Source organism: Oryzias latipes, chromosome 12 (assembly GCF_053564925.1).
Source record: "Oryzias latipes strain Hd-rR chromosome 12, Olatipes_Hd-rR_3.1".
Classification (NCBI taxonomy): Eukaryota; Metazoa; Chordata; class Actinopteri; order Beloniformes; family Adrianichthyidae; genus Oryzias; species Oryzias latipes.
This window is the reverse complement of record NC_136248.1, coordinates 25853713-25870975: the sequence shown is the minus strand read 5'-3', so window position 1 is coordinate 25870975 and position 17263 is coordinate 25853713. Positions and strand designations below refer to the sequence as shown.

At 39.6% G+C, this 17263-nt stretch overlaps 1 protein-coding gene across 2 annotated transcripts in view; it reads left to right on the top strand.

Annotated features, from left to right (window-relative positions):
* Nucleotides 1-17263, top strand: part of lamc3 (laminin, gamma 3) — a 151814-nt gene that overhangs the window by 118245 nt on the left and 16306 nt on the right. For both annotated transcript variants that reach the window (XM_011481527.4, XM_011481525.4), the window contains exons 13-19: nucleotides 9130-9318; nucleotides 9607-9852; nucleotides 10466-10619; nucleotides 10730-10872; nucleotides 10994-11172; nucleotides 14287-14470; nucleotides 15444-15688. In XM_011481527.4, coding sequence (XP_011479829.2) covers nucleotides 9130-9318; nucleotides 9607-9852; nucleotides 10466-10619; nucleotides 10730-10872; nucleotides 10994-11172; nucleotides 14287-14470; nucleotides 15444-15688 — 1340 coding nt within the window. The remainder of the gene's footprint in view (nucleotides 1-9129; nucleotides 9319-9606; nucleotides 9853-10465; nucleotides 10620-10729; nucleotides 10873-10993; nucleotides 11173-14286; nucleotides 14471-15443; nucleotides 15689-17263) is intronic.

Here is a 17263-nt window from a genome sequence, read left to right as displayed (position 1 = left end):
CCGCACCACGTAACAAATAGTCCACTTTTCGTGAAAAAAGCGATTCAAATCAGAAAAAAAACAAGAATTAAGGACTAAAAACTGGTTAATATTTATTTATTTTGTAAGTGACCATGGTATAAGCGGGTTAATGGCCTTCGAAGTGTGCATGATCGCTTTTTAACGCACTTCGCGGAAGCAGCCATCCGACGCTTCCACGACGTGCGTTAAGAAGTGATAATGCACACTTTTTCGGCCATTGAGTTATTTTCCCAGTTCTTTTACTTGGTGGGAAAATGACCTGGGATTCTGCACCCCTCCCAGGTGCAGAATCTACCTGGGAGGGGCAGTTCTCCCCTATCTACGTCATGGTGTAAACCCTTTAAGAAGAGGCTGTCACGCTTGAGGAAAAACTGGAAAAATTCATTTTCACGGAACAATTTAGCATCAAAACTTTAGCTTCAGTCTTTAGATTCTTTTGACTACCGTAACTCTTCAAATTTTTATTCATATTCACATAATTCAGCTGATTCTGTTGCAGAGAAAGTGTTTTTTTTTTGGTGTTTTAACCCTTTTTGTTAGTAATATTGATGCAAATGTCATGATTTGAATTTGTTGTCTTGTTTTTGGTCCTTGTTCTGTCTTGTTTCTGTTTCCTGTTTTATTTTGAAAGTCTCCTGTCTTGTCTGTTTTCTTGAGTTTTACTTCCTTTGGTCCCCATCAGCCCTGATCGTGTCCACCTGTGTCTTGTCTGCCCTCCTCCTGTGTTGGTCCATTACCCCTGTTATGGTGTCATGCCATGTTCCTCGTTCCTTGTTCCTTGTCTCATGCCACGTCACAGTGAGTTTTTGTTTTTTGGTTTTGTCATCCTGCTCGGCAGCGCCTTTTGTTTATAATTAAACCCCTTGCCCTGGAACTGTGTGCCTCCGCCTCTGCATTCTGGGTCCTACCGGCTTTCTAGCCACCCCCGCACCGTGACAGCAAAGTAAATAAAGCATCAGAATCAGCTGAAATGCATGTAAACGGTCGAACGTCTACAGTACATCTAAGAGCATATTTTATTTAGATGTTGCCAATATTAAATAATATTAATAATGACGTCTCCAATATTAAAGGGTTACTTAAAAAAGTACTAAACTCTAACATGCGAAACAAAATGTAATAATCAAATTGTTATGGAGCTTTACCAACAAATTTTCATTGCAGTTGATTTTATCAATGAAGTAATTTTTCTTTAAAGGAATAATAAATAAATTGGGCAAAAAGCAACCTTTTTGTTTGCTATCATGAAAATGTTGTTATTCTATTTGTGACAGACACTACTTAGTTCAATTTAAAATATTTGTTTTATGAGAATGTTCTGCATACTTTAGCAAAATTATTTGAGAATGGAAAATAAATCAATGCTCATTTCAACCGAGGTCTTCAGTACTTTGTCATTGATACCTATGCTTCAAATGTTAACAGAGTTAATAAGATAAAAGTGTTAATCTTCACAAAATTCTTAAAATCTGCTTAAAGTAGCAAAAATTGTTTCCAGTTGCTGACATTATTCAATAGATCCTTGATGAGAAACGTCTGGATTTGCATCCGTTTTGACAGTGTGTCCACAATGATTTCCTTGTCTAGACAAATTTCATCAAAGAAAGGTCAAAACCTTTTCACATCAGCCATCTTTGGCAGCAGGGCTTTGAGCCAAGACAGGCAAATGAAGCACTGGCTTTGTTTATCTCTGTTTTATTTGTATTTGTGCTCGGGAGGAGATAAGTAAAGCGGGGCAAACGGGATTAGCAATAAAAAAAATACATTGAAAGATCCATTGCAGACTGACTCCATCTATCTTCCCCTCATTGTGCCCTCTTCATATCCCATCGCTCTGATGCAGGCAGTGGATCTTAGGATCTTAGCCTGCAACAAACACGGCCCACCAAAGAGATTAAAGGCTGGATAAAGTGACACCAGAGCCAAACTCCCTCCCACATCAGTTTTTCAGCCTCAACTTTTTTCTAACTAATGGCCTTCGAGAACCAAAGCGATAGCGTTTAAACACACGCCTTGGAAAATCACACCCTTAACTTCCTCTGTTCAGATGTTTTGACCCATTGTTTGTTATTTTTTTTCTTTGGTTTATAACCTTATTTATGCCAGACGGGTCCTTCGAATGTGTATTTTGCTGCAGCAGTGGTTGACTCCTGCAAAATAACCTTCACTCTCCCAAACTCCTCCAACACACCGCAGTGGGCGTGACATTTGGTTCTGGGAATGCACTCTGCATTATTCAAAAAATTTGGCCCCGCGCAAATGTTAAAGAGGGAAATGAGATGTGTGCTGCTTTACAACAGAACAGCAAACATACAGGCTTTTAAGCCAACATGCATCTCTCATTATAAGCTTGAGTTTAACTGAAAACCAGTAACTGTAGCTGCATTTCTTCAAAGCAACAAGATTTGAACCACATCTAATGCTAGTTCATGCACTCCCCAGGTTGTGTTTGTCTAGGGGAAAAAAGTAAAATAAAAAAATGAAACAGCTCAAAGGCACTCTGCAAAAATACAACATTGATTCATAAACATGTCAAATCTGTGAAATAAAAATCAATCCCATCCCACAACTTGAAAATAAAAAAGTATAAAAAATGAGTACTCAAATCTTGATCTTTGCAGTTAATTTTGAATTTATGCGGGATTATTTATTCAGCCGAGTAAACAGGCTGTAGCTGCTCAAGAAGAATATGTATGGCTCTTTTGAATAAAACGTCTTGTTTTTTTTTAAATTGAAGAATATTTGATAAAAACATTGAACATCTGGAATTTCTTTCATATTTTCTGAAATCTGACTTTGATCTTCTAATTTCTAATGTATTACTAACCTAAGTCTAGGTTTTTTCCAAAATTACTCACAAATATTGGATGTTTTACTTCCCTACCTGTTTACTGTACATATTTTACCATTGAATATTTTATTCATGACATCGTTGATGGCTTCCGCCTCATTCTTTTAACAGCCTTTGAATGCATAAATGTGAATAAGTCATGACCTTTTAAATGCCAGATGCGCGCTTCAAAAAGAGGGGATCTGTGGGAATCTGTGGGAAAGTAATAGAAAATAAATCAATATTTAATGAAAAAAATGCAAAAAGATATTTTTTTTAAAAATTCCCAACCTGTCACTTGGTTTTCGAGGCATTTGGAATCAAAAGAATGATTGATCAAACCATCGATCGTCAGACTAACATACTTTCAGTGGCCATTAACATCAGGTATTTTAGTCGTTTTACAAATATAACATATCATGTTCATACAAATATTAGTATATCCCACTATAATCTTAATTATTCTAGGTTACAATCTGCCAAGAGCTTGTGAGAACTTCTTTTTTTGTCCTTTTTCTTTCTTTCTTTTTCCAAACTTTACAATAAAATAGTCACACAAATGGTACACTGTACTTGTGTTAGTGTGCTTGTGTTAAGAAATAACTCTATTATAATTGACTTTAAGAGTAAGTTTTGTAGTAAATTGGAACACAGAATTTCTAAAAAAAATAATGCTTTTCAACATAGAAAAAATGTGTTTATTTGCTTAAAGGATTAGTCAGAGAAATGTTAATTTTTCCAAATTTCTTGAATTTGTTCTATACTTTTCCTAAATGGTCCCAAACAAATGCTTCCATCAAACCATCAAGGTATTTCAAACACTACCAATTAATTGTTCTAAAACATGCAATAAAAAGGAGTTTGATTGCATTTTTTTTTACTGTGTTAAAAATTGTCTCGTTAAAGGCACTGTTTAAACTCACCCAAATTGGTACAGATGATCCCCATAATTTTTTAAGCAACCCTGTTCAGTTTTGCACAATTTGATCACATCAAAGTGTGCCTAATTAAAATATATAACTACCATGTTTTTATACATCACTGCCTATATTCTGACTAATATTGAGAAAATGTTTACATTTTTGGAAAAAAAAGTAGCATGCTTTCATAACTCACCCACATTTTCACTAAGGAAATGCCTAATCAGGTTCAGAACCAAATCTTAAATAGACTTTTACTTAGAGTTTGTTGTGTATTTAGTATCAATAAGTTGCATCTCCTAAAGTTCTTCTTCATTGCCACCAGACTAAATAACACATAAACCCATTAATCCATCCATTGTTCACTGCTTATTAGAGTTTGCTTCAAGAGTGTTGCAGTGGACATGTCTGACTCATCAGAAAGCTGTTCAGGGAGCATTCTCGCTATGTGTTGTAATGCCCACAACTGGCTCCTCTTGATGGGGTTGTTCTACCCTGAGGTCCTCCTGGAGAGCTCATCTTCACACCCTATAAGTAAGACCTCAGCCACTCCAAATTTACCGCTCTTTATATTTGTGACCTTGTCCGATGGTTTATAATCTTGGCTACATGTGGGAGTGGAAACGTAAACTGATATTAGTAAACTGGTAAATTAGGAGCCTTTTCTTTCATATTAGCTATAAAGATAATCATTTCTTCTTTATTTAGCTTTAATCTGAGCCAAAGCAAGGCGCACAAGGAGGAAGAGTAGCCACAGCAACAAATAGCAGGACGTTGGGGATGGATCTAGCGCTGTCCTGCTGTCCCTTTATAACAGCTCTGCGACCCAAAGCTTTGTCACAAAACATGAGCTACAACCACAGTTGCACGAGCTGGCCCCCTCTGTAGCCCACAGGGCTTGGCTGTGACAATTAGGCCTGAGCCTCCATGCACAAAACACGAATTGATGCATTTATTTTCCAACCATCACATCGTGACAAAACATATTTCCCCTGCCATGCGTGCTGCACACATTATGTATGGGTTTGGACAGAACGTGCTGCCCTTTTCCCTCAGCATTATTCCCTCTCTTCTCTGCTGCAGCCCACTTAGACTGCAGCGACAGGCCACATCTGCAGCAGCAAGCACTGGCAGCGTGTTTGTATCCATTTAGACAACAACGTCCCTGAGAAGCAGTCCTGCAGCACATTTAACCCAGGCTCCTATCTCATGGCCTTAGGGACCACATGCAAACTTTTCTTTCTGTGTGTCTCTTCTCTCTGCGTTTTCCCTCTTCTTCTTCATTAAAACAGGGTGTTCCCATGCATTAGTAAACAGATTCTTTTGCCCTGCAGCTTTTCACTGTTGCAGTGGGATGCAGAGATCCTGGAAAATGTGAAGGTCTTAAAGAGCTCGTGTTTAGACTTTTTGCCCATATTGCTTTGGTTGAATATCAGGGAAAAAAAAGAATTATTTGTATTATTTGTAATGTATTTTGGCTTTTTTGTCCGTGAAATCTCGCCGTTGAGGCAAAGTGAAAAGTAACACTCGCATAACTCACGTGTTTCTTTGAAGCCGTGTGGCTTGTTTACCAAGGGCCCCACATCCTGCCCTCTTTTCCCAGAGAGACCTCCCAAGATGGTGCAACATGACGCACAATCATTTGTTCAAAAAATAAATCCAGAGACAAGAATTCAATTACAAAGAGAAAAGTAAGCCCCCATCTCCTAAACAAAAACACATTTCTCCCAGGATTTTTTTTGCCTTTTTCTTGCCGCTGTCTCCATCTGTTGTTAAAGCGGTTACAAGCCACTGCAGACAGCGATAACCACTATCTTTTGTAGAGCTGTGCACTTTGTGTAAAAAAAGGAGCACTGAATGATGTTCAAGTATAAACTCAGCTGACTGATTCATGTGAAAAGAAGTAGCTGCTGAGCCTGTCTGCCTGTCTTTGCTGTACCTGTTGCAGCCCGTCAGCTGTCCCACGGTGTTGCGTCATTGTTGTTGCTTCATAAATGAGGCACGCCACTCCGGCCGGCGTGTATTCTTGCAGACAAAAAGCTAGGCGGGGCAAAAGAGAAGAATAAAGTGCTGGGAGAATGAACAGTGCTGGAGAGGAGCCCTTTGTGTGTTTGTGTGTGAAGGGCTCTTGAGCAGCTCCTGCCTGCTTGTTCCCCATACAGAAATATTGCTTTTCTATCACAGAACAGACGAGCAGGAGTTCAGGCAAAGAGCAGAGCACTGAAGTGCAGAGCTGCATGCCTGGCAAAAAAAAAAAAAGGACGAGGTAGGATGAGAGGAGCATCATACAGATATTTCAAAGGAGTCATATCGTGGCGCTCTGAGGGGAGATTCACAGAAATCCCAATTCATTAAAGCTGAATAAAAGCTCATTGATTCAATAATGAAATTATTCCTTACATATGTTAAGAGGGAAGGGCGATTAGCATGGCGATAAGGGAGATGGTTTGAGGAGGGATCCGGCCATCCACTGGCATTTTGTGATGAATGGCGTTAGCCTTTCGGAGAGCGGATGGAATGATAATAGGAGGACCTCTGCTGCCTCATATCACGCTCAGTCATCTTCACACTCAGTAAAGTCAGCACATTTCGACTGCCATTAAATTTACTACGGCTCATTGGGGATCGACAGCGTCAGAGTCTCTGATTGCACGGCGGAATCAAAGAAAGATTCACTTCTTTCCTCCAGGAACAATCATTATTGCTAAATACTGCTCCTAAATGACTGGAATTTCATGCATGAAAGTTGAGCATTATTCATCTCACCTTGCAGTGGAACTGATCATTTCTTTTCAAAGGTCCACACTTCATCAGGCAAGGAGATAACTGCTCCACATGATGAATCTGTAATCAATTTAGCTTTAAAACCATTATTCTATCTCACTGGTTTGCACTTAACGGGGTTTTGTTTGGCAGTGGGAGGTGCTGCTAGCAGTGACCTCGAAACAAGAACTTCACGGGTTGTGAGTCGACTGGAAAATGCACAAAGAGATTCTCGCTGAATCACGCAGCAGGCCGGGGAAAGGAATAATGGGAAATTTGATGAAGCATTTGTGAGGGTTTTTTGGCCATTTTTCTTTAACTTTCAAAACTCTTATAGATATGCTTGCTGAAAAATCCAGACTTAATTCCAGTCATTGAAAAAAAAGTATTAAAGTTACAATATGAGGATTGAATTCACCATTTTTCATAAATAGTTTATAGCAAAGCAACTTTTTTCAAAATAATTTTTAGAATAAAGACAAATTTCAATAAATGTAAATAAAAAACAGATGTAAGATAGCACAGTTAAAGCTGCCTAACTTGGAAGAATTCCTGAATCAAAAATCTAAATTACATGTCTGAATTTATGCTATTGAAGAGTCAATTTAATCCCATTTTGATCAAGGCTTGTCCATATGGATTGCCACATGTTACTGCAGATGGATTGTGGTTTAACCAAAGAAAGCTTTCACACTGCACATCAGTTTTAGACAAAAATTGATGTTGGCATTTTTCATTAAAAAAATGAAAGTTGTGAATCTGAAGGAGCACTAACAGCAAGTGATTGGAAATTTTATCATTGGTAAATATTGCATAGTGTTGAGACACTTATCAATTCATAATGGAGCATAATAGAACACTAGAAGAATTAGCTACTTTTCTTCCATGTGACTTTTTGTTCTTCTGATCATTCTTTACTTAGAGCAATAATGAATAGTTGTAACCGCATGATTCTTCTGATCAACTTTATTTAGTCTATTCTTTTTCAGTGTTGTATAAATCCATTAAAACCTAGACCGAGTGAGTGTGACATCAACAGTAAAAAATGGCTTACTTCTGCTCCAATGAAAGGAAGTCAACTCAGTCGCCATTTTTTTGCGATGCAAACATGTTGGAGCCAGAAATTGACAGTAAGCAGTGATTCGTCTGAGTTAGTCTGAGTCATCATTTCAATGGCAACGACTCCAACCAACCAAGAGTGAGATTGTTGGAAGGCCACACCCCTAGTACTTCAAAGCAGCCTCAGGAGAATCCGTCAAACGCTTCAAACTTTCAATGTGCAACCTCATACTTTATATTGAAGCATCTGATTGGCCAGTTTGTAACTTGAACAAGTTGCACGGAAGAAATGTTATAAAACAATTACTATTAGCATGAACATGTTGAAAAAGGTAGCAGAGCAAGAGTAATTATTCTGACAAATATAATGACTGAGTATCAGCTGTTTATTTCTTTAGAGAAGTCTATAGGATTTTGGCTTCTTGGAACCTGTGAGCAGTCATGGTGTAAAACAAAACCAGAACAAAAAAGGTGGGATATGGCTTGTTTCCTATTCAGTTTAGCTGTGTAAGGTGGACTCAATTCACCCCAAAGCTGGATCCTTACAATGCAGAAAGTTTCATTTTTGTTGTCTGAGCTTAGAAACCTTATAAAATTAGAATAATAGACATCAATCACATGCTGTCATGTAATCTGTGTGGAATAAATGTTTTTATTTTATCAACAGGACACTCAAAATACCTTATTTTAACCATGCAAATGCTGCAGTAACCATCAAATAAAAGGGAAAACAGCTTTGTGATTATTTCTAAATAAAGTTAAAACATAAAGTTTTTTTTACTGTTGCGTTGCAAGTCTTAGTTGAAAAATTGGACATCCAAAAAAAAAAAAAAAAAAAAAAAAAAAAAAAAAAATTGGACATCCTCTTCATTTCTTGTCATGTTTTTTTCACGGCTTCATCTCAGAGGTTGTCACGCACAGTTGGTTCGAGGGTTGTTTGCGGATCTAATTGTCTCAGGCTGTGCAGTTGGGGTCACTGTGGGTCACTGAACTCCAGAGATCCGAGACTCCCCAGCTCTACTATCTCACAGTCATCCGCAACACTGCTGGAGGTACTTTATCCCACGATTGTGTCACATCACTTAGTCATCATTTAGCCATGCTGGTAGCTTCACATGTTTATATTACTAAAAAGTAGATTGAAAATAAAGTCAATAAAAAGATTGGGGTTTATCAAACAGGTGTTTGATATTTATTCTGCAGTTTTTCCCAATAAGAGTTTGTTTTTAGTGCAACTTAGAAATGTTAATTCAGCCATTTAACAGGGGAGTTACTTTTGAAAAGTCTCTCTGACTTAATTTGGTTCACATATTTCCCAAAGCAATTACAGCCGGGGTGAATGCAGTTGTCTTCTGCTCTCCTTTGTGAGCTTTTGGTATTTTTTGTGGTATTATTTTTTTTCAGACTGTGATGTTTGTTTGCTCAGAGGTAGAGCGCCCTCTGCTGGTGAGGAGAGACTCCTCCTCTCATTTGTTTGTATAGCAGGTGGGTCACCTCACAAATGCGCCTTTTCTGAATTCCTTCTTGTGGTTTCAGGTGTGTGCGAGTGCTCCCACTTCACTACGGGGATGACCTGTGAGCACTGCCTGCCAGGCTACTATGGCAACGCCCTGATTGGCACACCTGGTGATTGTCAGCCTTGCCCTTGTCCGGACCGCAGCAGCTGTGTCCAAATTGCGGAGACGGGACAGGTGGTGTGCACCAACTGCCCTGCAGGACAGACAGGTGACATGAGCTTCCAGTCAATTTCAAAGAAATCCATAAACCCAATAAATACCGGGCATACATCAAGATCAGAACAATTTTTCCACATGACAGGTCGATGCTGAAAGCAGCTCATTTGCAGTCCCCGTCATTCTGCAGCAGAACGCCACCTGTGACTCCCAACACATCCAATATGAATTTTTAATTTAATTACAACAGAGTCTGACTTGATGAGACTCTGACCTCTGATGGTGTTCTTGCTCAGTCAGTCATCAAACTCCTGCCCACCTCCATCTCCCCCTCGTGCAGGGATGCGCTGTCAGATGTGCGAAGACGGTTACTATGGTGACCCCATGGGACAATCTGGGACGGTTCGACCATGTGTGAGGTGCAACTGCAACGGCAATGTGGACTTCAATGCAGTGGGAATATGCGACCACTTCACTGGGCAGTGTCTTAAGTGCATGGGGCACACAGAGGGCGACCACTGCCAGCGCTGCCAGCGGGGTTTCTATGGCAACGCCCTGGAGCAAACATCTGGCCAGAAGTGCAAGCGTGAGTAACAGTTGTGGGGACAAAATAATGTATTATTCCAGTCATTTTCTTAAAATTTATCGAGATATACTTTTGGCAAACAGTCAAAAATGTGGTTATTACTAAATCCAAATGAACATTTTGTTGTCGTATTTTAAGATGTTAATACGGTAATAAATTGTACTGTGATGGGTCTACAAGATTTCTTCAAATCTTTCTACGATCAGAATTTCTTTTGAATAACTTTGAACATAACAGAATGCTCATTAAAAATGATTCAGGGCTTGGACAGCATCTTTGAAGAAATGACCTGTAAAAATATTCAGTTCAGCTAAAAGGTGGAACTGAGGTGAAAAAACTGTCCTGGGTCAGAAAGAAAGCAGAGAAATCCAAGTCCCTGAACTGACTTAAAAAAAAAAATCTTAAACATATAGAAATAAAGCTTGCTGCGATGTTTATCTGTTGGTCCTTCTTTTAATTCACAGTTATGTGTTTTTGTGCCCCGTTAAGTAGCATGGGGATCCTTGATATTTTTTTGTTATTTTCCTTCCAGTATTCAAATGAGATAAAGCAAATTAAATCATGGTGCAATATTTCCAATTGTGGATGTATTTATGTATTTTTCTCTTTTTAGCATGCAGCTGCAGCTCTGCTGGAACCTCTGGGCATGTAAATGAATGCCATCCTCAGACAGGAAGCTGTCATTGCCTCAGTCACGTGACCGGCCGGGACTGCAGTTATTGTGAAGTTGGCTTCTTCAACCTTCAGCCGGGCTATGGATGTGAGAGGTAAACAGATATCACTTTAACAGAAAAAAATCCTAGTTAAAAATATGTCACATAACAGGGTTTGGAAGCTTGATTTAATGTGGAATGTATTGTTTTCTTATCATCTTTAGGTGCAAATGCAGTCCAATTGGCTCCACTTCACAGGCTTGCCATCCATTCACAGGTGAGTGTGTGTGCCGCCCAGGAGTGGAGGGGACGCTGTGCGATTCTTGTCGTCTGGGATTCTTTGGATTCTCATCACGAGGTTGTAGAGGTAATTTAATCCTCGCAATGTGCTGTCATCTAATCCCCTAATGCAGATCCTACATTGAAGGCTCTCCGGTTCTCATAATATTTATCTCTGCTTCTCTCGCCTTGGTTCTGGTTTCATCAAGCTTGCAACTGTGACCCAATGGGCTCCGTTTCCATGCAGTGCCACGGTAACGGTACCTGCCAGTGTCGGCAAGGCTTTGTGGGTTACAAGTGTGACAAATGCGAGGTGAATTATTTCCACAATAGGGCCAATCACCAATGCGAAGAATGTCCAGTGTGCTACAGCCTCGTCAAGAAACAGGTGGGTTGGAGTGGAGCAATATTGTTATGAGTTGGTATGAACATTTATAATATCCCATTTAAATATTTATGTATTCAAACAGAGCATAAAATAAATTTAAAGACCAAAAAATTATTTTATTATGTTTTTTTATGTCACTATTTAAATTCTGAAATTAAAAGATATTTGAAGTCTTAAACAGTTGGCAAATTAAAGGAAAACATCAGATTTAATATTCTCTATATAATTTTAAAAGCTCCCGGCAATTTGATCAAATCTGCTCAATGAAACAAACTTATGCAACAGTTCGTATTTTTTCTGGAGCTGTAATCAACTTACATGGCAAAGGGAAACGTTATATTGTTCTCATTATAGAATTATTAGCATCTTTTTTTTAATTTTTTATTTTTTGACAGTTCAATTTCTGTTTCTAAACTGCTTGAAAGCCAGGGTTATATCATCTTTGTTTTACATTAAATGTGTGATTAAAAAAAGAAAGTACACTGACAACCCTGAAACACCTGTGACTTCAATAGTGTAAACCTTTATTTAAAAAGGTTCAGCCTCTTGAAAATGATTCAACAAATTAACTAAAAAATGAATAAAACTTAACCTCATTTAATTTTTATGTCCAAATTTTTGTTTCCTCTGAAAGACCTACTCCAATAAGAATCGCGTCTTTAACATGCTGTGAGGGGATTTAGGCTAGCAGGAGAGTGTGCAAAGAGAGAACGCAGTTATTGGTGACGGGAAAGGGGGAAAACGTTGCTTTGTGCCAATGATCCCGCCCACAAATCATAGGCAAATTTCTAATAAACTACTGCACCTTTGCAGAAACTATCCCTAAGAAAACGACACAAGTTATTTTATATTTTGGCCACAAACTCCATAATCATCATTAAAAGACCACTGGGAACATTTTGAAAATAGCTGAAAAAATGATCGGAGTGGGTCTCAAATGTAACGTTCCACTCCTGTAGCCAACTATCTGTATTTTCTCCCTTTTTGTCTCAATTTTCATCTCAAATCATAATGTAGCTCTATGGATCTATTCAGTAAAGTAATTAAATATGTAATATGCAGCTTCTCGGGTCGTTTCTGGGATTTGAATAATATTTCAGAGACGAGAGAAGAGCAGCTTTTTTGAGTCATGTTCTTTCACTTTGGTTCAGGACTGCCTTTACGGAGAATCCTTTAGGAAAAGTTAAAAGGGGGCAGAACTGACAGGATTTTCCAAAAAAATGACTGTACCTTGAGGACAACTGTAGACATTAAACGAAAAGGTTTCCAAACCTCAATATTAGGAAAAAGATTTAGCTTCACATTTGCACTGGATTTCACTCAATATCTGACAATTTTTCCTAAAATCTGGATCTAGGTTCAAATGGGTTTTTATTTTTGACTAATTTATATAAATGTGTTCCACACCCACACTGAGAGGAAATAGTTAGTTGTGGAAAAAGCCCAGTTTCCCTGGAGCGTCATTGCTTTGTGGACCCTCACCACAACCATATGGCTCCTTTGTATTTGGAGATTGCAAGCAAACAGTGGATGTGCAGTGAAACAGAAAGAGACATTTGCCCTAATGATCTCCTGAGCTGCGCTTTCCTGTCCCTTCAGATTTGTTGCAACCCACGTTTGTGCTAATCCAGGTGCTGTGTTCCTGTTTTCCGAGGACAATCCAATACTTATAACATTTTTTTTTCTTCTAAACGTATTCTTGTTCCAGTTAAAGTGGCTTTATGTTCTCCCCGGGCCAGCTTGTACCTGTGTGAAGGCTTGCTGTGATTCCCTTTGTGTTAGCAATTCAGTGAACATCCCAACCCATGTCTGCTCTGAACGCCTGCAATTACTCTTCCTGTCCACAGTCTTCCTCATGCTGCCCATCTAACAGCTCCCGTTTTCATTGAAGCTTAAAGATAGAAAGGAATAAGGCTGAGGAAAAAAAAGATATGGGTTAGCATTGATAGCTATTTTAATAGTTGCTGAATTTCAACTGCCATTACAAATGGACATGGGTTGTCTGTGCATAAAAAAAGATGCAAACCTGTCCGCTGGTAGCCTGCTCTGTAAACCTGTAGACAAAAAAATGATCATGTAAATGTTTTTTGTCATGGCAGGCTACGTGCAACAGGTTGTAGTGACCACTTATACAACACCTAAGGGCAAGTGGCCTAAGCTAAGGGTGAAGTAGGTGGGACGCAGGCGATTTTTCTTTCTTTTAACTACCCTAACCCCTGCACACAGTGCAAGGAGTCTGTGAGTGCTGTTCCAGTGACAAGTACGCACTCCTTGCTTGCAGTCTGACTGTTGGAAACTAGGAAATTAGACAACCAGAGCAAAGTCCATAAGTGACTGTAACTTATATTATCTTAATACTACACAATACACTTACCAGACGCACAACAATGGTATGTTCCATTTTCGTGGTGTCCCTTAAGATGGCAGTACGAGCCTCAAGGAAACTACAAGACAAATACTTCAAGGAACAATGACCACATGCATGACAATCATATGTTCCATTTTCATGACGTCTCTCAAGGTGGCTGTACAATTTTCAAGACACACCTGCACATTTCTTAAGCTGCAGCTGCACCTGTCCACCATCCTTCATGGGCCTAGACAACCCAGAAACTCACAGCTCTGCGTGTGACTAAGGCATTAGTGGTCAGATGATGTAAGATGGGGAACATTTGCTAAACGTTTTGCAACCGGCTCAAAATTTGTTCTGGTTGAAAGAAGCGGAACCAAATTACAAGCTCTGTAACCACATTTTGGACCATTTAGCTACAAGGGATCACAAATTGGTGCCAATCACTGTGCTTTCCTGTTCCCATTTTCAGACCTGACTTTCATTCTTTTTAGAGTCTAGCCTCGTTATCTTTCTTCACCGTTTTCCTGCACTGCCTTCTACACAGAGAATAACAAGTGGTTCTGGATATGAAAACCGCATTCTGTCCTTATCACATTGTTGATATTCATTTATTCATTGCTTTTGTTGAAATTTTGATGTTTCGTTGCACCAAGACTCACAGTTCCACCCCAATCCCTGCATCTAAATAAATATTTTGTTGTAGTCTTTCATGTCTCTCTCCTTTTTCATTTTATTGTCTTTAAATTGTGGCGCTATTACAGGCTGAGAAACTTCAGACTCGCCTGCAGGATTTGGAGAAGCTCCTTTCTCACTTTGATTGTCGAGGTAGACTCGGAAGGCAGCCAAACCTGCAGCAGTATCACATGGCTGGGTTTTACCAGCATGACCAGCTCCGGGGGGAGGATTCTCTTCCTAACGCTCTGGAGGATTTTCTGGCCTTCCAAGGTACAACACCCCGAAGATAAATCACCTCAGCTTGTCACTATCTTTAATATTTCCCATGTAGTCATGACATCTTAAGAGCATTTGCTTTGTGGAACATGAGGCTCGCCCATTTGCCGTCGCAACCGTTGTGTCGCGTTTCGGCTGCGAGACGATAACACGCCATATCAGTGCATGCGGGACCAGCAGGCAGGAAAGTGACATGAAACATCCCTCGACTGTCTGCAGACGACCCGTTTCTCTGTCTGCGTCCCCCTCCCTGGGATATTGCTTCATGGGCAACAAAAGCGATTAAATCAAGAAACAGGCATCAATAGCAACTTCTCCCAATTACCGTAACACAATGCTGATATATCCTCATTATCCTTGGAGGGGAACAGGCTTACAGGCTCAGCTGCACGGGCCAAATGGAGACAAATCATAACAATATAGAACAAAGTGCCATGCAACCAACTGAATCCCTATTTATATGACAGATAGTCCATCTGTAATCCTGGGTTTTATTATGATCATGGTTGCAATCATGATCACAATTGTCCCACAGTCTCTCACTAACACCCACATCACATTCCAGACCACTTTTTTAAGACGGTAGGTGGCTTAGTGGAGACTTAATGACCGTGTGCCAGGCTCAACGTGTGGGAATGCAAAGGCAAAAAAGGCACCAAAGGGGAGCAGGCACACTTATTAACTTCTGTTTCATAAGACAAGGTGCACCACTAAATGACGCAACGGCCTCGACATATGGTCCTCTTAACGCTCAGCTTAAAATAAAACAGATGCCAGAAAATAAAGCGTGAGGAGAACAAGGAAAAGCATTCTCAAAAAAAAAACAAATAGAGTGAATGGGAAATGAGGAGAGAAACCTGAAAGCAGGCTGAAAGGAGTAGGGAGAAGAGCTTTTTTTTTTTGGGGGGGGGGGGGGGGGGTATTCCATAAACGACTTAATGTGGTTTTATTTGCTTTGTTCTTTCAGAGGCACGGGAGGCCTTCATAAAACAATTTTCCTCGCTGGAAGCAGCTACAGGCACACTTTCAGCACAGCTGCATGGCCTTACATTCACTTTGAACTGCAGCATCAGCGTGACACAGGCTGAGGGAAGTGATGGGAGGAAGGATGAAAGGCACGGAGGAGTGTGTCGCACCTTTACGGTCGCTCTGCTCATGATCAAAGCTTCTGAGAAGCTGCTGAAGCAGGCCACTCTAGACCTGGACAACATGGTAAGTGACTCAAATGTACTTTACATTTAACATTTGTTCATGTGGTTAAAATGATCAAAAGAGTTCAAAATGTCCTCTGTGATTTTTTTTTTTCCGGAGAACTTATTTTAAAAGGAAACATTTAATGTCTGGAGGAGTTTGCCCTTTGTATACACTATATTACCAAAAATATTTGTTCATTCATCCAAATGATCAGGATCAGGTGGCCTGGCCTCAGGTGTAAAAGAAAATCAAGCACTCTTGCAGGCAAACTGTATTTTTTACAAACTTTGTCATTGGATTGCTCCTAAACATTCCACAGTCAACTGTCAGTTCTATCATAACAAAATGAAAGAGCTTGCAAGAGGTCGCATCCAAACCACACATCACCAAGTGCAATGCAAAGCGTCGGATGCAGTGGTGTAACTGGTCTGGACTTTAGAGCAGAGGAGACGCGTTCTCTAGAGTGAAGAATCATGTTTTCTTATCTGCCAATCTGATGGACGAGTCTGGGATTGGAGGTTGCCAGGAGAACGGTACATTTCAGACTGCAATTTGCAGAGTTTTAAATTTGGTGGAGGAGGAATTATGGGGGTTATGTGGGGTTAATTAAGTGACCCTTACTGTTTTTAGAAGGATAAGGTGCACCTAAAAATCCTAAATATTTTTCAAAAGAAGAAAATACCCCTTATATCCAGCGCACCCTATCAAAAATATGTCAAAATGTTTAGTTCAACAACAAAGTAAAGATCAATTAATCTTTACTTTGTTAAAGATCACTTGATGGGGTAATTCGTCCTGAGCTTCAACTGTTTGTCAATGAACTGAATAAAGTAGTTTGTTTCATTTAATGCTCCCAGTAGTCTAATGATACATTACTTTTTAGTTTTCTTTAAACCAGAAAGCCACAATGCAGGGTAAAAGACCCAGGGTGAAGAATCCTGCTGTAAACACTTAAAAAGGGCTGCATGTCCTGTGATTGCATCTGCATTGCCCAAATATTGAAACTGGCTGCCACAGTTTTACAAAATTGCATTTGGTAACGCAGCTTTCGAACACTTGTTGACTAGATTGAATTGTTTTTATAAGAGCAACCCTTGTCTCTTTGCATTAAGGGGCTTTACCTTTATGTTTAAAGAATGAAATCTTTGGGAGTTTTTTGGGTCAGCTTGCTTGTAACTAAATACCCAAGAAGTTCCATCCATCTCACCGCCAGTATCTTTGGAAAGATTTTTAAATGCTCTAAATACTTGCGGGAAAACAGTGGCTACGTCTTGTGCTTTTTTTAGAGACACACAAACCCAGATTTTCTTCATATTTTGCGACGTGAAACACGGCACATTGAAATTGTTCTTATGAAGTGGTGGGAAAAAAAAAAAAGTAGACCACATGAAGTTGCATTGCTCTCCTGGAGAAAGTGAGCTGTTCTCCACATCAAACCTCAGCTTTATTAAGGGTTTTCTAAGGGCTTCATTGCTCTGTGAACTCTTTGATTAAAACTGGATCAAATGCGTCCAAGCACCATCAGGCACACCAAACGCAAGCATGCCATCAAACAATCAATACATCATCTTTTGTTTACCCAAAGAGGAGCAA